The 25,159-nt window shown below is 46.0% G+C and overlaps 1 protein-coding gene across 1 annotated transcript in view; it reads left to right on the forward strand.

The window, feature by feature from the left end:
- Positions 1–25,159, forward strand: part of CCDC7 (coiled-coil domain containing 7) — a 430,640-nt gene that overhangs the window by 351,453 nt on the left and 54,028 nt on the right. Inside the window, exons 60-61 of the mRNA XM_061586654.1 lie at positions 8,779–8,898; positions 11,313–11,432. Of these exons, the coding sequence (XP_061442638.1) occupies positions 8,779–8,898; positions 11,313–11,432 (240 nt within the window). The remainder of the gene's footprint in view (positions 1–8,778; positions 8,899–11,312; positions 11,433–25,159) is intronic.

Here is a 25,159-nt window from a genome sequence, read left to right on the forward strand (position 1 = left end):
TTATTGTTAAACCAACATATACCCTGCAACCTTATGGAAATGAGTGGGCTTGTTTGGTTTCCCCCTCTCTCGAGTTGTTTGCTCCCGGTCAGCTGATATAGGTGAGGGGGGCAGGGAGGTATGCTTCATACTTCTGAGCAAAGTGTTCCTAGGTGGTTTCCACCTTTTTTAGCAATAGTAGGCAGGAAGTCTTTTCTCTATGATGACTTCACCGGCCAACATTTCAGACTGCCAGCAAGCAGCTGGGAGAGAGTGGGACATATCTGATTCTAGCATCTCTCTCCCCAGCACCTCTCACCAGAGAGCAGCAGTTTCTCCTTTGCACAGTGTCACAGCAAAGGAAGGGAGAATTTCTCCCTTCAAGAGGGTGAATTCCCTAAGTTCTTATCCTGGGTACATTCTTGTATTAGTTCAGGGCTCTTTACAAGCAGCTGGCATTCATGGACACACAATTAAGCACAGGCGCAAGTTGCATTCTAAGCACAAAAGGAGAAGGAGATCTCACAGGTCTTCATCATCAGACAGTTCTGTGAGATCTCCCTTTCCCTCACCTGCTGAAAGGTCCAGAGCCTTGTGTGCAACAGTGGCTGTGATTGCTGAGGCAACTGAAATGATGCTTCCTGTGCCTGATGTGAGTGCACTGGAAACTACATCGCCACCTATTCCTATGCAGTTCTGCCTGGGGGTCAGCCATTAGCTTTACCTGTCCAACAGTCTGGGCCATTGGAGGATGGGGGTCGGAACGTTATGGATCAGGGGAGTTCGTCTGATCCTGATCTTGGTCCTTTAAACCCTTGTCAGGAGGAGGGTGAATTGTCTGGTGAGGAATTGGAAACACTCCCTATTTGCCAGATTGTTTAATTCAGATGTGTTCTAGCCTCTTTTAATTAAGGCTTGCAGGGTGTTCCAGCTCTCTGCTGAAGAAGCTGTTCCACTGGCCCCAACACCTTCTTCCTCTATTGAAGCCAGGAAAGCCTTTCCTTACTTGCAGATTAAGGGTTTATCCAAACGGAGCTGGATAATCCACGGTTTCCATATTCGGTTTGTCGTCTGATAGTCCTCACTTTGCCTTTTAGTTCGCTCTTTCCCAATTAAAAAAAACGCTTGTTTGCACCCGCACACGCAGCGGTAAGACCCCTACATTCTTTTCACTTTTTCCAAGCTCCGCCTCTAAAACCTCTCCCTATCAACCAATTGGTCAGCAAAAAAATTACGTATGCTCCTCTCCCCCTTTGCAACGAAGCACAATATGGCTGTAAAGGAGTTCTCGCCTTGGAAGGAAAGGCTGCTGGTTGGTTTCACGCCTGCCTTGTTTGTATTTGCGATATTATGCTTAAATGAATGTATGCTTTTCTGCCTTTATTGATATTTAAGGAGATACATATGCTGGCAATTGCACTTATTTCTCCAAAAAAGCAAGAAAAGTGTCACCCCCCTTCTCCCTTTCCTTCCCACTGAGAATGAAATTGACAAAGCTTTCCGATCAGGCTTGAAACCGACCAGAAGCCTTTTTCTAAGTTTGTATTTGCGATATTACACTCAAACCAATGTATGCTTTTCTGCCTTTATTGATATTTAAGGAGATACACACGCTGGCAATTGCACTTATTTCTCCAAAAAAGCAAGAAAGGTATCACCCCCCCTTCTCCCTTTCCTTCCCAGGTGAATGAAATTGACAAAGCTTTCCGAGCAGGCTTGAAACCGAGCAGAAGCCCTTTTCTAAGTTTGTATTTGCGATATTACACTTAAACGAATATTTGCTTTTCTGATTTGAAGCAAAAACCCCAGCAAGTACAATGAAATTGACAAAGCTTTCCAGAGGCAGGCTGAAACCGACCACCACCCCTTTCTCGCTTGCTGTGCATTGAAGATCTCACCCAGAGCGGCCGCCTAGTTTGCAGGCTGGCAAAAAATAAAATGCATCTGCGCAGTAGTTGCAGACCTCCCCCAACACCCCACCATTGCGATGATTGGTTCAATTTTCCCTGGCTTATTCTCGCACATGCGCAAAAGTGCAGATACATGATTGGCTGGAATGAGGAGAAGGGGCAAGGGGAAACGCCCAAGAACCACCCATCAGCTATAAAGTCCGTGGTATTGCATCCTAACTCCCGAAGGCACAGCGGATGATTCCCGATTTTAAACAGCAAATCGCATTTTTGCCGGTATTGCAAGGAGCGGATTTAACCCGCGAAAATGCGTAACAGTGCGAGACGTCATTTGGACGACTGAAAAATAATGAACACACATAGCGGGCGTGTCACACATTTTGCAGTCGTCTGGATGAGTAGTCAGACTCCTTTAGTGCCTTTCCCACAACTGTTTGGTAGTGTGTGGAAGGCTGAGTGGGCGCATCCCAACAAGGGAAAGCTGGTGTCCTGATTTGTTAAGAAACACTATATTTTTTCTGAGTCTATAATGCAACAATTTGTATTCCTGATGCTGGCCCATCTGTGGCTGCTTTGGCTTCTTCTGTGGTTATCCCCTGTGAAGGGGAAGGTGGACCTAAGGATGCGTGTGATGAAAGGGTGGAGCATGCACTACGTAATAATAATATAATATTTAATTTGTTTGTCGCCTATCTGGCAATTAGCCACTCTAGGCGACGTACATTAAAAGAGATAAAATACAATAACAGATGTAATCACATTAATAACAATAGGTAAAATACTGGACAGTCATCAATACATATAAAAGCAATTATAATAACAACGTACGATAAATGACAGAATCATGGTGATTTACCCAATGACCTCAAAGGCTTGCTGGAATAGCCACGTCTTCAGGGCCTTGCGGAATACATCTAGGGAAGGGGCATGTCGAAGATCATATGGGAGGGAGTTCCAGAGAGTGGGGGCCACCACAGAAAAGGCGTAGGAGTCTGAGGCAGATTTGGTAGCATCCAGAGCTTCTGCCACTGCATCAGTGTTTTTGCAGGCAGTCTTCATGTGGGCAGAGGAGTTGGGAGTGCGAGAGGATGTGCCTAAGTCTGTGAAGAATGTGTTTACAAAGATCTCTCATGCTTTTGCGTTAGATTAATCTTTTGATGCACTGCAATATGATGCTTGCTCTATGGCAGTTACCAGAGTGGCGAGCCACAATATTTGGCTTCAACATCGCAAGGTTGATTCAGGTTCGCAAGTGAGTCTGGTGGCCTTGCTCATTTCAGGAGCCAAGCTGTTTGGGGAACCATTACAACAGCCTCTCATAGACACATGAGTTAAAAGAAAAGCCCTTCCATTGGCTCATAAAGAGGGTCTCAAAGGGAGTTCACAACAGTTTTTTCATCCTTATAGACAGTTTTTGAAACCAAGAGGCTTTTCCTCTTGTTGTCCACACTGGGGACAACAGGAAAGGAGAAGTGGACATTTTTCCAGTAGGACAGGAGGAAAATCCCCCTACCCAGCCAAGTTCTCAAAATGGGAAAAAGTCCCCTTCAGCATGACTTCATGGGTTTCCCTATGGGGCTGGTGGGGACATGATTGGCTCAGTTTGCCCACCACTGGAGAAAAGTAATATTAGACAAGTGGTTGTTGGACACAGTGACTTGTGAATACTCTTTAGAGTTAGTCCGCAGGCCACACGATTGTTTCGTTCCTACTCCCTGGTCTCAGGATCCAGATAAGCACCAGAAATATCTGGGGAAATTTCATACAACACCTGCTCGATATTTGGGCCATAGAAGTGGTCCCCCCTCACAGAAAAGGTCTGGGGTCTACTCCATTTTTTTCTTGGTTCCAAAGAAAAATGGCAACATCAGGGCTATTCTGGATGTCAAATGGCTCAGTACTTGGGTAGCCAGGAGGTCATTCAAGATGGAGATATTAAGGTCTATTGTGGAGGCATTGAGGCAGGGAGAATATATGACCTCAGTTGACCTCTCTGAGGCTTACCTCCACATTCCTTTTCTATAGGCTCATCATTATTTTCTAAGGTTCTGTTACAATGGGGTACACTACCAGTATCAGGCATTGCCCTTCGGCCTATCTTTAGCACCAAGAGTCTTCACAAAGGTACTGGTAGAGTTGGTGGATTTTCTCAGTACAAGGAGTGTTCATCTACATCCATACCTAGACAACATTCTCATAAGAAGTCCATCTCAGAATGCTTGTGTGAGGGATACCAAGACCACATTGGATTGTCTCAGGCATCTGTGGTTCACAGTGAATGAAGAAAAGAGTTCACTTACCCATTCCCAGACCCTGGTTCACCTGGAGGTGCAGCTCAATATAAGGGTGTTTTGCATGTCGCTCACACAAGGGAGAGTGGGGAAAATCACCAGTTCAGCTGGAGTTGATGTTTTTGGCATGACTCCAAGGGCCTTTTTGTGTCAACCTAAGATCTGGTCCTTTGGGCTCAGTATGAGTCCCGCAGTCTTCAGTATCTCCTGTTGCCATTTCAGGAGCAGATAGCAGCTCGTTGGAGGCTTCTTTGTGTCCCCTACCATCTGAAACAAATTGAAGTGGTGGTTGGCTCCTCAGAGACTATCAGAGGGCATGAGCCTGGAAGAACCACATTATCTGGTTGTGACCACAGATTTGAGCCTGTATGGATGGGGTGCCCATTTGGGTCACAGAGTAGTACAGGGGACATGGTCCCCAGAGGAGGCTCAGCTGAGCATAAATGTTTTGGAGTTTCAGGTGATCTGTCGAGCCCCAGCTCTCTCGGGAGGAACAAGGAGGGGGGCTGGATGAGCGTCAGGGCTGGCTGCTAGGGCAAGGGGAAGAATCAGAGTGTTGAGACTTGCGAGGACAAGGCGGGCGGGGGGGTGTTTGACACTGTGCCAGTTCCCATGGACAGTTCTCCCGCCGAAGAAGACCGCGCTCAGCTTCCAAACACCTCCATAGAGCCGTTGGGGGATGTCTTGGCACACGCGCCAACTCCACCCCCCCGAGCTCCCCCCTTGGCACATCCAGTGCTTCTCCACCTCTTGAAGCCAAGTCGGCACCTATTGAGGCTTTTTTTGCCAGATAAGCCAGCAGAGGCACGCCCCCTTTTGCCCCGCGCCAGATGCTGGGAGAAGCGCTTCAGTCAGAGAGAAGTTCTTCAAAGGAGTCAGAGATTACAGGTGAAGATCTTTCCTAGTTAAGCTTGCTCCCCCCTGACCAGGGTGCTGACTCAACTTCCTTCACACACTGCAGAGTTACTTAGGTAGCCTAGTTAGGGATTGCAGTGAGCTAGCATAGTGTGCCTATGAAACTTATTGCCTTCAATGTTACTTTAATAAAACAGGAATTGATTCCATCCTTGTCTCCGTCTCGTGAGTCTCGCTCTGGGCAGGACACGATCCATCCGTGGTTGGAAGTCTTGGCGGCAGATGTCAGGAGTTCTCACCTGCTTGTGTGCACCAACAATATATCTGCCAAAGCATATGTGAACAAGTGGGGAGGGTCTTGATCAGAGGCTGTGCTCTCCAAAGCAGTCTCCTTCATTGGGCGGAGCTCCATCTGCTGTCCTTGAAGGCCAAGCATCTAGCAGGCCTGAAGAATGTTATGGCGGACTGGCTGAGTCAGACAGCCATAATGGAGGCAGAGTGGCAGCTGAATCCACAAGTCTTTCAGCTTGATAGTGAACCACTACAGGAGGCCCGTAGCAAATCTGTTTGCCTTTCAGGACAACACCCAGTTACCTATTTTTCTGTCACGTTGACTGTGTCTGGCAGCTTTGGAGGACGGATACATTGGAAATGTCTTGGCCATCAGGGTTTCTCCCTTCAGTCTTTTACAACAGATGCTGCAGAGAATAGTTCAGAACAAGGCGGAGGTGATCCTGGTGGCTCCTTACTGGGCCAGGAGGCCTTGGTTTCCAAATCTGATTCACATGTCAGTGAGAGCGCCATAGCGTCTTCCAACACATCCGGACCTGTTGATTCAGGGGCCAGTGGTTCATCCCAGGCTGGAGTTGTTCCAAATGACAGCCTGGAGGCTGAGCAGCCCTGGCTGACACAGTTGGGATTTTCGGGTAAGGTCTTAGACACCCTACTGTCTTCCAGGTGGGCTTCCACAAATAGAGTATATAGTGCTACCTGGAAGGCTTTCTTGTTGTGGTGTGTCAAGCAATTGGATCCTTCGTCTAGAGAAGTTACAGTCTGCCTTGGTTTTTTATAGGCTGGCTTAGACAAAGGGTTAAGTGCCAGCACCATTAAGCAATAGGTAGCTGCACTCAATATTTTTCTAGTTTGGGGGGCTCTGTACTGTCTCCTTGCCCTCTTTATAAGAGGTTCATAAAAGGGGTGTCCCTCATTTTCCTTCAGGTGGTTCACAGATTCACCTTGAATCTTAATTGGGACCTATCTGCCTTGACTGGTATTCCTTTTGAACCTATGGCCATCTGTTCCTTGAATGTACTTACCTTTAAGACAGTCTTTCTTGTTGCAGTTACTTAGGCCAGGCAGATGGTTGAGTTGGGAGCTCTCTTCGCTGATCCACAATTGTGTATTTTCCACCAGGACAAGGTGGTTTTGCGTCCTGATCCTTCTTTTTTGCCCAAGGTAAATTCAGTTTTCCATAGGTCTCAGGAGGTTGTTCCTTCTTCGTTTTGTCCTAGCCCTTCCTGCCCTCAAGAGAGGCGTTGGCATGCACTGGACATTCATCATGCCCTGAGGTTTTATTTGGATCAGACTGTAGAGTTTCGCCATTCGGAATCGTCGTTTGTGTTTTTTCCAGGACCCTCTAAGGGGAAGAAGGTTTCCTCTTCTATTTCTCAATGGTTGCAATCGGCCATTTCTCAGGCTTATTTGGCTTTTGGAAAGGAGCTGCCGGGGGGGTCTTACTGCTCATTATGTGAGGAGTGTGGCGGCTTCAGCTGCTTTTAAGGGCAATTTTCCCATTCTGGACATTTGCAGAGCTGCCACGTGGGCAACATCACATACTTTTGTAAAATACTACAAAATAGATAGTTTTGCATCAGCTGATGTGGTGTTTAGCAGGAAGGTTCTTCAGCGGATTGTTCACCAGTAGACAATGGGGCAGAGGAAGCCCACCTGGGCAATAGGGAACTGCTCTGGTACATCCCTACAACAGAATGTCCTCCACTGCCAACAGGCAAAAAACAAGAATTTGACTTCACAAACTTCTGTTTGATGTTGGCAGTGGAGGACATTCTCCCCACCTCTCCTTCCTCTGCTGGTGTTGTTGACATCCTCTGTAGTTTTGATGGTGGGGTTTATTTAGGGCTTCTGCCTTCATCCCACATTGTTAGCTTGTTTAGGCTGTTTCGTTATGATGTTTTATTATAATATTTATTTTGTCTATATGCATGTAGTGGTGATATTTTCACTGGTCTCTTTGCTCTTTTGGATGGTTGAGTGTGTTTTTCTTAGATTCTCTGTGCCTATTCCATTATCTAGCCAGTGATGGGCATACTTCATCGATAGAGGTCAAAGAGTGTTTTTGCACTGCCAGTTGGCCTGGAGGACATGACGACCCTTCCCTCTGTAGAGAAGGCAAAGCATTGTGGACCTTGCCTGTCATTCCAAAGGGAGGCATCATTCCTACAACAGCATGTCCTCCACTGCCGACATTGAACAGAAGTTTACAGTAAGTCAACCTTCCTTTTTTAAGGGATTTTTGTAGATAAAGGAGATCACATCTGTGGAGTGCTTTGAGTACAAACAAGCCTTTTCAGCTGTTTCCCATCCCTTGCCCATATTACTTGCCTTTTGCAACCAACCCCACCTACACACACAAATCCCTCAGCAAATTCCTCCCATTTTGTTCCATATGCATCCATTGCATTAAGTATTCATACTGATTTTTAATTGTATTTTTATTGCTTCTTTTATTTCTTACACATTATATTACAATTCAAATTCCATAGAATTCAATATAAAAAAACAATATATAAGAAATAAAAGAAGCAATAAAAATACAATTAAATATCATACAGCATCTAGCACAGTGTGTAACAATTGCTACAACCAGTAGAAAAATCACTGGGGTCCACCAAGACCTTTGGCAATGTTCAAGTGGTCCAAGGGGAAAAAAGGGATCCCCTGTTCTTTTCACAATAAGTCAAGAGTGGTTAATCTTTAACCCTCCAGATGTTGTTGGACTACAGCTCCCATCATCCTCAGTCAGCATGCCCAATGGTCAGGGATGATGGGAGCTGTAATCCAATAATATCTTGAGAACCACAAGTTAGCCACTCCTACAATAAGCAGTTGATCTAACTGTGTTAAATTCTTATACTTTTACTTTCAAAGGCCCGCCTTACATATATTACATTTATCACAGGGAAATGTCAACAGATGATGATGAGTTGTTAATATAGCACCATCAATATGCAGGGTGCTTTACAGAGTACAGAATGTCCCTACCTCAAGGACATTACAATCCAAAATTCAACATAGGAAACAAGAGAAGAAAGGGGAGGGAAATGGAGATGGGAGAAACAGGGAAAGAATGTGATTATTTGAGTTACATGTAATTAGCCTTAGTTGCAGTATGGTACATGAAACTGGGAGACTTTATGGACATGCTGGGATTTGAGGAGGGACTTGAAGGAAATAAGAGAGGTGGTGTGAGAGGTTCTGAAAGACAACTCCAGACATATGGCGCAGCATGAGAGAAGAGTCAGAGTTATTTAAGGAACTGGAAGACCTTTGGATGAATAAGGATAGAGAAGCTGTGTGTAGCCTACTTGCGGTCCTACTTTCTCATCACATGGAATGCCTCTATGACAGTGCCTCACATAGCTGGAAGAGATGGCAATGGCATGTAGATGCCTAATGAAAGGTACATTTAATATTTCAGTAAACTTTTGCTTTTGTTTTTGAAGAACCTGAAAGAGAAAAAGCAGTAAAAGAATTCCTTGGAAAAAAGGGAAGCTTGTTTTCACATTTGCAGTCAAGTATAAAAGATCTGCAAAAAGGCTTTATTCGGCATACCAGTATACCAGGTAAGTATAGAGGTCAAACTTTCTGTGTTTCTCTGAGTTTTTTGAATAGATCAGTTAGGGCAGCTGATTGCTTTGTTGCCCATGGTCTGCATTTGGGCTACCAAGAGTTTCCCCCCAGATATTCCCCGAATTTGTCATTTAAAAAAATTAAAATAAGGATTGCTTGTTTTTTTAAACTGACTACTCCTCAGAGTCCCCAGATGTGATTCCTTGATGCTAAAAGGCTTTTTACATGCCCCCAAGTTCCCCCCAATTTTTTCCATTTGAAAAAAACCTTCTTTAAAAAGAAAGTACTGACTGCTTCCATAGGTCTACCACTGTGGTATCAAAAGTTGTTTTGTGTCCCCAAAATGTGTCCATTGTTTAAATTTTTTTTTTAAAGTTTATATATTTTATTGACTATTTCTATGAGTCCTCTGCTGTGATTCTGTGATGCCCAAAGATTTTTTGTGGGCCCCCCAAAGATCCTGCAAAATTTCTCCTTTAAAAAATAAAAATTTTACACTTTGTGTCTGTTTTGATATGCACCCCCTGGAGAGTTGACCATTGGTCAGTGTGGCCCTCGGCATGAAAAAGTTTAGCCATCTGTGAGATAGATCCACACAAACAAATGATCATGTACACATAAAAAGCCCACACATTACCTCCCCAGTATTCACTATGCTGGCCCAGTACTTCAGCAGACAGACACATAAGATGGTATTTTATTTATTGTAATTGTAACTTACCCTTTCTTCAGGCATCTCTATGCAGCATTTCAGTCTCATAGCAACTTTGTGAAGCAGCTTAGGTTGAAAGATAGTCAAGGCTAGTGCCAGCCTTCAAAGAGCCCTCAGTACAGGTTGACTGATGCACCCCACCACTGGACCCCCTCCCCATCCTTCTTTTTGTGGGGGCAGTACTGTTTTCCTCCTCTCTCCCTGCCGTCTCTTACTTTTTTTTTTTAATAAAAAACTTGTTTGTTGCCACTATGGTTGCTGCAGCACAACCTCTTTGGTACCTGGATTCTGAAAAAGAGCCAAAGGGGTCCTCCTTCAGAACCAGGCATTCTGGGCAAGGTGATTAAGAGAATGCCTGAGCCACCGCCATGCTTTGTGAAACACACAGGTTCCTTATGAGGTAGAAAACCAAAATAAAAAGAAACAATGTAGGTTTTGTATTAGTGAAGCTGAATATTTAATTGTAAGTGTTGAATATGGAAATGGACTGCCTTCAAGTCGATTCCGACTTATGGCAACCCTATGAATAGGGTTTTCGTGGTAAGCAGCATTCAGAGGGGGTTTACCATTGCCTTCCTCTGAGGCTGAGAGGCAGTGACTGACCCAAGGTCACCCAGTAAGTTTCATGGCTGTGTGGGGATTCGAATCCCGGTCTCCCAGGTCGTAGTCCAACACCTCAACCACTACACCACACTGGCCCTCTTCTAAGTGTTACACTAGGTTAAAAAGGCAAAAGAAATTATATTGTGTGGCATTACATTGTGGCTGGAGGGAGTATAACTCTCAAAAAGTAAAGTTCTGTCTTCAAGTAGTAGATTTTTTTCCATCTTCCTCAAGTTTTAGGATCCCTCTGTTGAAGGGCTAAATGTTTGATGTTTTCCAAGACACAAAAAGTAAAGGAAGATGAGTTGACCTATAAGAAAAAATCCAAAATCCATAGTCAGGTAGTCCTGACTAAAATGTTTCAGTCCTCCCAATCGTAGTTAAAAGAAACATGGGAGTGGAGTTTGGTTTATTAGGTCACTTAAGTACATGCATTGGTGTTCATTTCCTTTTCTGTAGATCTGAGTGAAATCTGAGCTAGGTGCAATTAATTAATAAATTATCTCAGACTAATTAATAAATTATCTCAGACTAGGTGAGACAGCCCAATGTCCTGAACCACCTCTATTTCTTTTTTCAGCACAATAATTTATTCAGGTGGCAGTTTTAAAAGTAGACTTATGTGCACATAAAATAACACCGTGTTTGCAAATGTGTTTTATGAAAGTGCATTTGTCAGGAAGCTGAGATTGCAGTAGCTTCCTACCTAGTGTGCATGATGCTAGATCTAGAACTGATACTAAATAATGTCTCAAATGGTTGCTCACTTGCTGTTTTGTAGGCTAAAGTCTGAAAAATTGCTTTTTGATACTGTTGATTCAGTCTAGGTGGCAACTGAGAATCAGTTGCTTCTATAAAGTGATTATAATTTTTCAGTAAAAACTGAAAAGTGGACTATTCATGATAATATATGCCACAGTACATTTGTTAGTCTTTAAAGGGCTACCAGACCTTTGTTTTTGCTGTAAGAGACTAATATGGCTACTACCCCCCTGGAATTTATATTTTTCAGTCTTCATGTGGTGTAATTGTAAGTATACAGGGATAATTAAATGTTTAGATGTTTTCTTAACTTCAAATCCTTTTCCTTAGAGAAAAGAACACAAGAGTTATCAGAAGAAAAAACTATTTTGGATGATTATCTTATGGGAGTTCCGATAGAGCTGCTGCATTCAGATGCTGCTGCTTTAAGTGCAAAATATGGACCTGATGGTGAGTGGGAAGATCAGAATAAGACAGGATTAACAAATCTGATGGTCTTATTTAATAAATTCCATGAACTTATACAAAATTGTTTAACCCAATTCTTTTTTTCTGAATGAGAGGAAGTCAGATGGTTAAGATGTCTTACAATATACTGCAGTACTTTGTAGCACAGAACCCCATAAAAGCATTAGTATATACCACAAAATGTGGTAAAGATCATTGACTTAGGTGGTTTTAAAGGGAATGATTCAATTTTATGGAGGACAGAATGAATTTATTATTATTATTGTTGTTGTTGTTATTGTTGTTATTATTATTATTATTATTAATTGCATTTATATCCCGCCCTTCCTCCCAAAGGACCTCAGGGAGGCAAATACATCAACGAAACATTTCTTTAACAAAGCATTCTAAAAAACAGTTATAGTTAAAAAAAAAATCTAAAAGCAGCTACAGTTAAAACATTATTTCATCCAGTGATCTCTGGGTATATATATGTACATAGTCCTGAGCTCCTGGAGATTAATGTGTAACAAATAGTAAACTGTCTCTCATTATCATAGGCAAAGGCAAAGGCCTTTTTGCAGGAAGCAATGGTCTTCCTCTCAAGTTGCATATTGCATTCAACAGGAGTCAGGACCAGCCTTACTATTAGGCAGAATGAGGTGATCACCTCAGGTGGCAGATTCCGGGGAGTGGCAGCAATCCTGTACCTGTCCTCTTCTATTAGAAGACAGAGATATGTGTGCCTCTTATCCTGTCCTGCACCTCATAGGTAGCCTGCTCCCCTTAGGTGTGGTGGAGGTCACCACTTTGTTACTAAAAATCTGTTCTACTGGGACAAAAGTACTTGCAGAGGGGAGCTGTTGGGAGGTAAGTCATGTTGTTGTTGTTATGTGCCTCCAAGTCGACTACAACTTATGGTGACCCTATGAATCAGAGACCTCCAAGATCATCTGTCATGAATCACCCTGTTCAGATCTTGTAAGTTCAGGTCTGTGGCTTCCTTTATGGAATCAATCCATCTCTTGTTTGGCCTTTTTCTTTTTCTACTTCCTTCTGCTTTTCCAAGCATTATTATCTTTTCTAATGAATCATGTCTTCTCATTATGTGTCCAAAGTATAACAACCTCAGTTTCATCATTTTAGCTTCTAGTGATAGTTCTGGTTTACTTTGTTCTAACACCCAATTATTTGTCTTTTTTGCAGTCCATGGTATCCGCAAAGCTCTTCTCCAACACCACATTTCAAATGAGTTGTTTTTTCTCTTATCAGCTTTTTTCACTGTCCAACTTTCACATCCATACATAGAGATTGGAAATACCATGGTCTGAATGATCCTGACTTTAGTGTTCAGTGATACATCTTTGCATTTGAGGACCTTTTCTAGTTCTCTCATAGCTGCTGTCCCCAGTCCTAGCCTTCTTCTGATTTCTTGACTATGGTCTCCAGTTTGGTTAATGATTGTGCCAAGGTATTGATAATCCTTGACAAGTTCAATGTCCTCATTGTCAACTTTAAAGTTCCATAAATCTTCTGTTGTCATTACTTTAGTCTTCTTGACCTTCAGCTGTAGTCCTGCTTTTGTGCTTTCCTCTTTAACTTTCATCAGCATTCGTTTCAAATCATTACTGGTTTCTGCTAGTAGTATGGTATCATCTGCATATCAGGTAAGTCATTGGTGGGTGGGAATTCTGCACTTTTTAAGCACCTACTCCTTTCACTATTAAAAATGGACTGCACTCCTGCTTCCACATTATTTGTGCAAAATCTGTGTTTTAACCAGCAATGGGAAACTCCCCTTGACTCAATTTGGAACTGAGTTAACATTTATGAGGTCTTATCTCTTCTGAGAGTTCTCTTCCAGGTCATAATGCTGGTGCACACCTGCTGATGGGACCAAATGCATACACCAAGGGGTCCCATTTGGCCCCTGAGGCCATTTCCCCAAACCATGCCCACCTGCCCACCAGCTGATGTCACTAGTGATGTCAGGTGATGGGCTGGAGGACAGGGTTTAATCCTGCCTTGGCTGTGTGATCCTGTTCCTAGGAGGGAAGAAGATCATACAGCCAAGCAGGATTTAATCCCTGTTCATCAACTAAGTGGGGATTAAAGCCCTGTGTGAAAACACCCTTTGAAGTAGCATGCACATGTGTGAGCTGCTTCAAAGAGGCTTTCACAAAGGATTTAAGACAGCTTCTATACCCCCATTTACTCAAACAGGAGAGTGGGGACTGTTTTAAAGCCTTTTCCAAGTCCCCCCTTCCCCCATTAAGTTCCTGATATCTGGGACTTAAAGGGGGAGGGGGACCTGGAAAAGCCTTTATGAGTCTCCTCCCTCTTCATTCAAATCCCCTGTGTTGAGAACTTAAAGGGGGAAGGTGGGAAGACTTGCAAAGCCTTTTCCAAGTTCCCCCTCCCCTTTCAAGGCCCCTGATGTCAGGAACTTAATGAGTGATGGATGAGACTTGGAAAAGTTTTTCTTTCCCTCCCTTTGGGTGGTGCAGGAAGGAAGCCAGCAGGGTTCCCAAGCACCTGCTGCCACTGTGCAAAACAATAGCAACACAAGCGCTGGCTTCCTTCTTTGCCTTTTGGTAAAGGTGATGGCAGGGGGTGGGGAGAGAGAAAGAAGTTTTCTTTTTTTCCTTCATCATACCACCACTGTTGCTGGCAGGAGAAGGGAGAGTAAGAAGTCAGCACAGTTCCCAAGCTCCTGCTGCTACTGTGTGAAGCACCAGAAATAAGAGCTGCTTTCTCAACATAGCAGCAGTGGGTGCTTGGGAACCCTGTAAGGCATTTTGATAGGTGGATGGGGCCACCCTCCTGTCAATCCTGTGACAGCACGCATCTGTCAAATTTGGCCTGTGAGGTCGATCCTGAAAAAGATCTAGCCTGTGGGCCAAAAAGGTTCCCCAACCTTGGCACACACCTTATCTTATTGATTCCTAGGAATAAGAATATTCAACTCTTCTCTCACAAAACAACACATCTGGGAGCAAGAGAGGACTTTAAATCTGCATAACAATGTGTGCAGTTTGCCTGCTTTCTCACTCCTGCAATCCTGGTACTCAGTTCTGGGGATCTTTTGACACTGAGACCTGGAACACACTCTAGGGGAGAATGAGTTATTTGCCTGTTGGCAGTTGAGGACATTCTCTGATAGTCTCCCACTGACTGACAGGCAGGGTGCATAATCCTATGCCTCCTCTTCAGGGGAAGGAGTTGTCGCCCCCTCCAGTCCCACCCTGCCTGTGGTCATTGACAGTAGGGTCCTTTAATGTTCTAAACTACCCATATTTATATATAGAGTGTTTATTCTCTTCCTTTTTCACTTGGTGTGTGTGTGAGTTCCCTTTGCTTTTCATTTATTTGTTTTCCTTGTCTCTGTGAGGGAAGGGAGTTTTAAGGAATTTTTTGAATTGTGAGTGGCTGCCGGGGTTTGCCTTATGCATTTTTTATTGTCCTTTTCTCCTCCTTAAGGGGACCATGGCTGCTTTAGCTAACTGCTCCTGCTGAAGTTAGTGGCTTTGGGGGGGTGTTCCTGTGAATACAGCCCAATTGTCCCTCAGAGGTTCAGCATTTTTAGACACGTTTTGCTACTGTTGCTGGCGAAGGGCTCTCTGCACTTGCAGTTTCAATCAGTAGAGCCCTTGCTCTGGTGGTTCCAGCCACTTCTTGATACATATGTATGGCAACGCCACTGGTGTCTTCAGAAAAAGGTGTGAACTCCATTTTGTTTGGCATTTTCTGACTGGAGCCCCTCCTGCAGTTTGTCTGTTTTTTCTTTTGGTTAGTTCAGTAGCTACTGGGGACAGGCAATTCTGCACCTGCTGGGAACCCGGCAGATTCGTCTGGCTACACCTTCCCCTCCCCTTTAATATTTGGCGTGTGGCCAGGGGGTGAAGGCAGGCTCTCCCATTGTTGCTGAGCAGAGAGTGCCTCACATTTTCCCCACCTTTTTTCCTTTGAGAGTAATGCTGGGACCCATTCTGAACATGGCTTCAGTAGCCAGCTCTCTTGCAGATGGCCCTGTCTATCATAGGGAAAGAGACATTTCTGACTCTACCATGTCCCTCCCTAGTGTTGTTTACCAGCATCAGACTATTTCCCCATTGCCCAGTGGGCTAGCGCTTCCTGTATCCATGAACATGTGGTGGACTTTCCTCAGTTTTTGTCGTGGATGCATTCTTCTGTCTCATCAGAGATACAGGGTTCTTTGAAGGTAGCAGGTGTCTCTGATAGGAATTGGACTGGTCATAGGGATCACCACCATTCCAAAAGAAGACATAAGTCACAGTCTAAGCACCACAGGAGGGGGAGATATCACAGATACTCTTCTTCAGATAGTTCTGTGAGATCTCCTCCCCCAACTCAGTCTCACTCTCCCCCAAGGGGTCCCCCCTCTAAGAGAACCAGCTTGGGAGAGGGTGCTTTGCCTTTGGTTCGTGCTGATGCTCATCCAACCCCCTTTCAGATTCGATGGTAGTTGAGGTGGATATTTCTATAGTTTCTAACATCTATGCTCCTATTGTACAGCAGGGGGCTTTGGGGGAGTGGTTCTGTCAGTCCCTGTCCATGAGCGGGGCTCTGATTCCGAGCTATGTAGTCCTCCAGCAAGCCTGGAGGAGGGGGATATGTCTGTTGAGGAGTTGGAGGTAGTTCCTCCTCAACCAAGATTATTTGACTCAGACATTTTTCAATCATTGTTGATTAAGACCTGTAGGATCTTTCAATTGTCGGCTGAGGAAGCAGCACCTCAAGAGGCTATGGCTTCTACCTCTATTGGGACTAAAAAGGCATTTCCTTCAGTCCAGTCTAAGACTGTTCTGGTGCCTTCTCTGCTTTTCTTTGATTCAGCATGGAAAGCAGAGTGGGCTAACCCTAATAAAGGGAAGATGGTTTCTAAGCTGGCTAAAAAACATTATACTTTTCTGACAGTGTGCTGCAGCAACTTCACATCCCTGCTGTGGATCAACCGGTAGTTGCTTTGGCATCCTCAGTGGTTATTCCCTCAGAGAGGAAAGGGGCCCCCAAGGATGCATGTGATAAAAGGGTGCAGACTGCATTGAGTTTTGAAGAGGATGCTGTAGCCTTTCGGGCCTCAGTCACTGCATCTCTGTTTTCCGTTGCAGCTTTTATGTGGGCAGAGGAGTTGGGTTCTAGTCCCAAGGTGTCAAAGCTGGTTAAAGATATTCTTTAAAAGATTTAACATGTGTCTGCTCTGGCAGTGGATGCTGCCCATGATGCCTTTCAACATGATGCCCATTTGATGGCTGCTACCACAGTGGCTAGGTGTAATATCTGGCTTCGCCAATGGGAGGTAGACTCCATGTCACAGTTGAAGTTAATTAGTATGTCTTTTTCAGGGGATAAGCTATTTGGTGAGCCCCTGCAACAGCATTTGATCAAGACTAAGGACAAGAGGAAAGCTCTTCCTTCTGTTGAGCACAAGGGGCGTCAACCTCAGTTTTTTTGTCCTTATAGACAATTCTCTCATCCTAAGGGCTTTGTTTCCTGTAGACCTCGTTGGGGACAGCAAGACAGAGAAGGTGATCATCCCCCTGTGAGAAGTAGAGGATCCTCCTCCAAGTTTGCCAAGGCCCCTAAAAGACTCCTTCCTCATGATTCGCTGTCCCATGGGCACTCATCTGTTACAGTTTTTCCATTTGTGTGTGTGGGGGTGATCTCAGACAGGTGGGTGCTGGACATGGTGATGCACAGATATTCTTCAGAGGTTCCTGGAGGAAAGTCCTGACTTGGGATGGATCCTCCTCCTGCTGTGTAGGCAGGATCCACTTCTAAATGTCTCACCCAGGGGGAGGGGCCATCCCTGCTGTCCAGACCTGTGCTGCCATTCTCTGGGAATGGTTGGGTTTAGCAGAGTTCCTTAAGAGCTCAGCCACTTCTAGCGTTTGTTAGCTTTATTTTTTATTATTATTTTTTTCTCACTTTCTCTCTAAACCTTTCTTCTCTACCCCCCTTTCACCCCCTTTCCCTTTTACCTTAGTCAGGGTGGGTTGGGGGGCACTAGAAGGCCTTTTTGCGGCACAGCGAGCGAGTGAAAAGCAGCAGGCCACACTCCATGAGACCAACAGAGGCACAGTCACTTTACATAGCAAGCCAGGAGCAGCTCGGAAGTTATGGTGGGGCACGTCTACTCAGCAGGCAGAGGTGCAACTGTGAATTTTGGCAGACAGCCGGCATAGAGTGGGCCGCAAGTTTCCCGCCAAAACTGCAGGCCCCAGCCTACAGCACTGAGCGGCTCTTCACCCACCCCCACCTTTGGATCAGTGAGATCTCATTTGGCAGCCACCATGGAGAACAGTAGAGAGGCCAGATTCCAGGCAGCTAGATGCACAGAGGACCAGACAGGCTCCTCTCATAGTGACCAGGAAGGGTTTTCTTCTAACCAATCTTCCAGGGTCGAATCAGTGGCAGAGCTTCAGGACCCATTGGAGGGGGTGAGTGCATGCAGTCTCCCCACAACTGGTTTCCCAGGGGAGGAGGAGTTCCTGAAATTCATGGCTTGGATTAGGGGGATTGTGGCACAGGAGGTACAGGGTGCCAAGACCTTGGCAGGTACGTCTAAGGCTCCTGGGATACAGGATTCCCAACAGGAATCATGGAGGGATCTGACTAAGAAAAGAAAGGAGAAAAGAAAGCACCTTAGCAAGTCACGCCAGGCCAAACGCAGGTGCACCAAGTTTCCATCCCCCTCGGGTTCAACCATCTCCTCCCCCTCTTCAACTGACTCCTCTGCCACATCTTCTTCACCCTCCCCTCAGTCGTCCCTCATTCATAGGAGGGGCAAGAGTAAGGGGCATAAGCACAAGGGCAGGGAACACAGTGCTTCACAGGTGGCAATAAGGGCACCCCCTGTAGGGAGAAAGCACAAGCACAGCAGGAGGGTGGTGGCAGTTTTGGGTCTGCTGTCAGATTCAGAGGACTCGCACTCTCTGGAGGAGAGAGAGGAGGGAGAGTTATCCGTGGAAGAGCTGGAGGCTCCACCCCCTAAGGGGAGGCTGTTGCAAACTGAGTTCTTCCCAGCTCTGGTGGCCAAGGCTAGGAGAATATTGGAACTCCCTGAAGAGCAGATTACAACCATGGAAGGCAAGTCTTTCCACTCTAAGGGAGTTAAATTGGCCTACCCAGAGGGCCAGCAGAAGGCGGCTACTATTCCCTTTCCCGACTCATTTAGGGAGTTATGGAAAAGGGAGTGGACTACCCCCAATAAACACAAACCTCCACACCAACTGGTCAATAAGCATTACCTCTTTCCTCAGTGGGTGATGGACCAGCTTAGGATGCCGGCCGTGGATTCCCCAGTTGCAGCTTTGTCATCTTCGGCAACCATCCCATCAGAAGGGGAAGGGGGTCCTAGAAACCCCTGCGACAAATGCGTAGAGGCAGCCCTGCATAGAGATTTTGAGGTGGAAGCAGCTGTGTTCAGGGCCTCCACCATGACTTTCGTCATAGCTCGGGTCAGCATGTTGTGGGCACAGGAAATGCCTGGCAGAGAGGATGTTCTCAAGGTGCTGAGGGATAGTCTACCCATTTCAGGCAGATGTCGCAAGGGATGCCAAGCAACTAAATGTCAGAGCAATGGCAGCCAGCACAGTGGTGCAACGCAATGTATGGCTACGGAGTTGGGACACTGACCCTGGATCTCAAAGCCGTCTGGGAAACTACCCCTTCGGAGGAATGAAGCTGTTTGGGGAGCTCCTTGAGAAGGTGCTGGTGGAGACATTGGACAAAGAAAAAGTACTCCCAAGCTCAAAGAGTATGACTGCAAACAGCGTGAGAGACAGTCATTTCATGTATCCAGACGATATCAGCAGCAAGCATCCTCTGCCAACTACAGGCCACGTTAGGGCAGAACTGACAGGTCGGGGAGATCAGCTTCTTTGTGAAACCAGTCCTCCGCATCCTTTTCTTCCAGCCACAAATTTCAGAAGGGATCTCAGAAGAGCCAGTCGGCCTAACACCAGTACCCAGGAGGTCGGCATTACCAGTACAGATCACTCCTGTTTGGACTTACCTCCACTCCCAGGGTCTTCACAAAGGTTCTAGTGACCTTGGTGGCTCACCTCATGACTGTGGGGTTGAGGGTACATCCTTACCTGAATGACATCTTGGTGAGGGCTCCTTCGAGGGAACAATGCTATACCAACGTGCGAACCACTTTGACATGCCTTCAGGACCATGGATTCGTAATGAACTTCAAGAAAAGTGCTCTTCAGCCTACACAGGACATCATGCATCTGGGGGTACAGATAAATTCACTACAGTTTTGAATGAGACTTACGGACGAGCAAGTAGACAAGATTCAGACCCTAGTGAGGAAGGTGGCATCATTGGAAGCTGGGGATGTGATGGAATTGGCAAGATTGCAGGGCATGTTGGTGGCATGCCAGGATTTGGTGAACTGGGCAGATTTCCACATCCATCGTCTCCAGTTACTGATTCCATTTCAAGAACAAATTGCACAACTACACACTCAGCATGTCTTCATTCCACAGAGTCTTCGCAGAAGGCTGAGATGGTGGATGACTCCTCAGCAGCTGCAGGAGGGAGTAAGCGTAGAGACTCCGGTCAGACAGGTGATCACTACCAATGCCAGTTTGTTAGGTTGGGGGTCGCACCTGGATTCTCAAGTGATGTAAGGGGTGTGGTCTGCCAAGAAAGTACAGTAGAGCATCAGTTGGCTGGAACTGAGACCAGTTTGGTTGGCGATGCTGGCCTTCGCTCCCCTCATCAAGGGAAGCCACATGTTGGTGAGGACCAACAACATGTCTGCCAAGGCTATTGGATTCATCAAAGGGGCATGAAATCAAGAACCTTGATGGAGGAGGCTCACCAGCTCTTCAGTTGGGCAGAGAGACACCTACAGTCCCTACGAGCGGAGCCTGTGGCAGGGACATTGAATGTCATAGTGGATTGACTCATCAGAACAGCAATGTCGGATGCAGAGTGGCAGTTACATCCACAGGTTTTCCAGCAAGTGACTTTTTATTTTGGGAGTCTGATCCGGACCTTTTTGCAATGCAACACAACACTCAGTTACACAATTTCTTCTCCCGGCACCAGTCGGAGGGGGCATTGGCAACGGATGCTCTAGAGGCGGAGTGGCCTCAGGGACTTTTCCACTCTTTTCTCCCCTTCAGCCTCATTCCTCAGATGATTCAATGGATACGTCACATGTGGGCGGAGGTGATACTCATTGCACCATATTGGCCGAGGAGGTCATGGTTTCCAGAGACCCTTGCACCTTCCATCTCGGGGGTACATCCTGATTCAGGGACTCATAGCTTATCCTTATCCAGAGCTCTTCTGTCAGGCTGTGGCAGTTGAGTGGCTCTGGTTGAGGGAGTTGGGGTTCTCGAGGGAGATTTTAGATACACTCATGGCTTCCTGCAAAGCCTCCATGAATAAAACATACAGTTCTACTTGGAAAGTATTCCTGAGTTGGTGCCACGCTAGGGGGAGAGATCCTTCTTCCAGAAAACTGATCAATGTTCTGGGGTTCCTCCAGTCAGGATCAGAAAAGGGTTTGAGTACGAGCACTATTAGGAGAAAAGTAGCCACTTTAGGCAGCATTCTGGGATGTAGAGGGGATTTTTCTTTATCTTCTCACACTGTTTTCCAATGTTTTTTTCAAATGGGTTGGAAAGAGGAATCCTCCAATGGTTCACCAATTCCCCACATGAAACTTGAACTGGGTATTATCTGTGCTCATGGGCCCTCCCTTTGAGCCTCTAACTACCTGTGATCTTAAGTTTCTGACTCTCAAGACCTCTTTCTTAGTGGCCATCACTTTGGCACATAGAGTGTCTGAGCTGGGGGCATTGTCTTCGGACAGCCAACTATGCATCTTTCACCAGGACAAAGTGGTCCTTCTCCCAGATCCGTTATTTATACCTAAAATTAACTCCCTGTTCCATAGGTCGCAGGAGATGGTATTGCCATCTTTCTGTCCAAACCCAGAATTATTCAAGGAAAGGATGTGGCATACCTTGGACATCCACAGAGCTCTTAGGTTTTATTTGGACAGGACCTCTGTGTTCCATAAGACAGAGGCTAGGTTGTTTCCTTTGGGGGAAAGTCCTTTGGACGTAAGTTCTCATCCTCCTCCATTTCACGCTGACTTAAGGAGGCAATAGTCTTGGCTTGCCAAGCTCTTGGGAAAACTCCTCCTGGAGGCCTCACAGCACATTCCCTGAGAGGGGCTTCTACCTCAGTAGCCTTCAAGGGTAGTTTTCCTCTTTTAGATATATGCAGGGCAGCCATGTGGGCTTTGCTGCATACATTATCTAAATATTATAAGATTGACTCCTGGGCATCTGCAGAAGCAGCATTCAGGCAGAAGGTCTTGCAGAGAGTAGTTCACGCATGACCATCTGTCTGGACTCCCGTCCTGGGACAAGCAGCGCTGTTATATCCCAAGAGTCAGGACTGCCCTCCAGGAACCTCTGGGGAAAACATGAAATTCTTACCATGAATGTCTCTTCCTGGGGGTTCCTGGAAGTCAGGACCCCACCTCTTAGTTCCGGACAGAGGGTCATGCACAATTAGAGGCTTCTGCCAGTGTCCCACATGTGGGGAGGTAGCTAGGGTCCCCTGGGGATTTCCTGGCATATTTCTTAACTGTACCACTGACAAATGTTCTCAGTTTCATTAGTTTGTTTGTTTGCATGTTCCCTGGTAAAATCTGTTTTAATAAGTTCCAGTAGGACCTGTGGAAGCAGCAAGCCAATCGAGGTGGAGCTCAGCTATGACATGGGATCCTAGATGGGGTTGGGGGTTGTCCTTGCTCTGACATCCGGTCTGGAGAGTGAGGATGGCCCCTCTCCCTGGGTGAGGCATTTAGAAGTGGACCCTGCCTACACAGCAGAGAGAGGATCCATCCCAAGAGTCAGGACTGCCCTCTAGGAACCCCCTGAAATAGAAATTCATGGTAAGGTTTTCATGTTTTCCCTTGAGTTTGCCCACAGGCTACATGATCTGTTTGTGTCTAAGCCTGTCTTGGGACTTCATCAAGCATGGGAGGTCTCTCAATGCCATAGAACATCTGGTAGACATCCGGTTTGTAGAGGAGGCTCCTCCCTCAGAAAGGAGATTCAAGGTCTATTGCATCTTTTTCTTGGTGCCCCTAAATAATGGCATTCAGGCCATTCTAAACCTCAAATAGCTGAAGTCATGGGTAGCCAGGAGGCTGTTCAAGATGGAGACTCTGAGGTCTATTGTGGTGGCACTTAGAGAAGGTGACTGGATGACCTCAATCGATCTCTCTGAGGCTTACCTCCATATTCCCATTCTGGCAGCACATCGTCATTTCCTCATATTCAGCTATGGCAGGCTACACTACCAATATCGGGTGTTACCTTTCGGTCTCTCCTCAGTGTCTCCTCAGTTTTCACCAAAGTACTGGTGGCATTTGTGGCATTTCTTCAGACAACTGGAGTTCATCTTCATCCCTGTTTCAATGAAATCCTGGTTCAGAGTCCAGCTCTGAACGCTTGAGTGAGGGATACCAAGGTCACTCTGGCTTGCCTTCATCACTTCAGGTTCATAGTGAACACAGAAAAGAGAAAAGATCACTCACTTGGGGGTCCAGCTCAACACTAGTCTATTCAGGATGTCCCATACGATGAAAAGAGTGGAGAAGATCACCAAAGCTGTCATGCAGCTGAGGTCCTCAGCCCAGATGGAACTGATGTCATTGGCATGACTTCAGGGTCTCCTTGTTTCAGTGTACAAACTGGTCAGCTGGGTCCGTTTCATTTGTGCAGTCTCCGGCTTCTTTTGTTGCCCTTTCAGAACCAGATAGCAGCTTGTCAGCAACTTATGATCTCCATTCCCACCCAGCTGAAGCAAGAGCTGCTGTGGTGGTTATCTCCTGAGAGGGTCACAGTAGGAGTGAGTCTGAAGGAGCCACTATGCTTGGTGCTGACCATGGATGTGAGTCTTTACAGATGGGAGCCCATCTGGACCGCAGAGTGGTGCAGGGAACATGGTCAACAAAGGAGTCTTGGCTGAGCATCAGTGTCTTGGAGCTATGGACAATCTGTCTAGGACTAGAGCAGCCTTTCCCAACTAGTGGGCCACCAGATGTTGTTGGACCACAACTCCTATCAGCCTCAGCCAGCATTGCCAATGGTCAGGAAAGATGGGAATTGTGGTCTAACAACATCTGGTGGCCCACTAGTTGGGAAACGCTGGACTAGAGGCTTTGGCATCGGAGGTCCAGGGCTCTCACCTGCTGGTATGTTTCCGCCAAAGTGTATGTGAACAGGCGGGGTGAACTTGGTTGATGGCATTGATCTCTGAAGCTGACAGCCTCCTTCACTGGGGGAGCTCAACTTGCTTTCTTTGAAGGCTGAACATCTGGCAGGTCTCGAGATTGTCACAGCAGATTGGCTAAGTCAGATTGCAATAAGAGAAGTAGAGTCAATTGAATCTGAGAGTGTTCTATCTGATTGTGAAGCAATATGGCTGGCCTGTGGCAGACCTATTTGCTTGGCCAGACAATGCCCAGTTACCCATTTTCCTGTCACATCTTCAATGCCCAACTACTTGGAGGACAGATACCCTGGGTTTTGTACGGTCAGTGGGGCTTCTTTATGCCTTCTCCCCTTCAGTCTGATACAACATAACTTACAGAGAATTGTTCAGAATGGTGAAGAGGTGATTCTGCTGGCTCCACATTGGCCAAGGAGGCCATGGCTTTCTAATCTACTCCACTTGTTGGTGGGGTACCTGTGGCGCCTTCCAGTCTGTCCGGAGTTGTTGATTCAGGGGCTGGTGGTACATCCCAACCCAGAACTCTTCCAGTTGATGGCCTGACGGCTGAGCAGCTCTGTCTGACACAGCTGGGATTTTCAGGTAAGGTTCTGAATACCTTGTTATCTTCTAGGAGAGCTTCCACGAATAGGGTGTACAGCACCACATGGAAGGCCTTCTTAGTACAATATAGTATTCCAGGGATCAGGTGGATCCTTTGTCTAGAGAGGTTCTTATCTTCCTTGGTTTCTTGCAGGCTGGGGTAAATAAAGGTTTGAGTGCCAGCATGATTAAGAGGCACGCTGCTGTGTTGAATATTTTTTTCTAGCTTAGGAGGTCAAACCATTTCCTCTCACCCTCTTTATAAATGATTATCAAAGGGGTGGCTCACCGCAGGTGATTCACTGATTTCTTACCTGAAACCTTACCTGGGTCCTATCTTCTTTGACTGGTTTGCCCTTTGAACCAATGGCTACATGTCCATTGAACCTACTTTTTTACAAAACAGCTTTTCTGGTCGCAGTTACATCAGCCAGGCAGGTCTTGGAGTTGGCAGCCCTCTTGACTGATGCACTAATGTCTATTTTTCACCAGGACAAGGTTGTCCTGTGTCCTGACCCATCTTTTTTACCCAAGGTAAATTTGGTTTTTCACAGATCACAGGAAGTGGTTCTTCCTTCTTGTTGCCCAAACTCTTCCTGTCTGCAGGAGAGGCAGTGGCATTCTCTAGATGTAAGGTGCTCTCTGTGGTTTTATTTAGATTATATTTCAGAGTTCCACTGTACAGAGTCACTCTTTGTGACATTTTCAGGGTCTTCTAAGGGGAAGAAGGTCTCTTCCATTTCCTGCTGTAGTGATTGGCTATCACACAGGCATATTCAGCCTTGGGCAAGGAGCCTCCAAGTGGGCTTTCAGCACTAAACTCCCTGACATCTCTCATTTATACATCC

Source organism: Rhineura floridana, chromosome 10, assembly GCF_030035675.1.
Source record: "Rhineura floridana isolate rRhiFlo1 chromosome 10, rRhiFlo1.hap2, whole genome shotgun sequence".
Classification (NCBI taxonomy): Eukaryota; Metazoa; Chordata; class Lepidosauria; order Squamata; family Rhineuridae; genus Rhineura; species Rhineura floridana.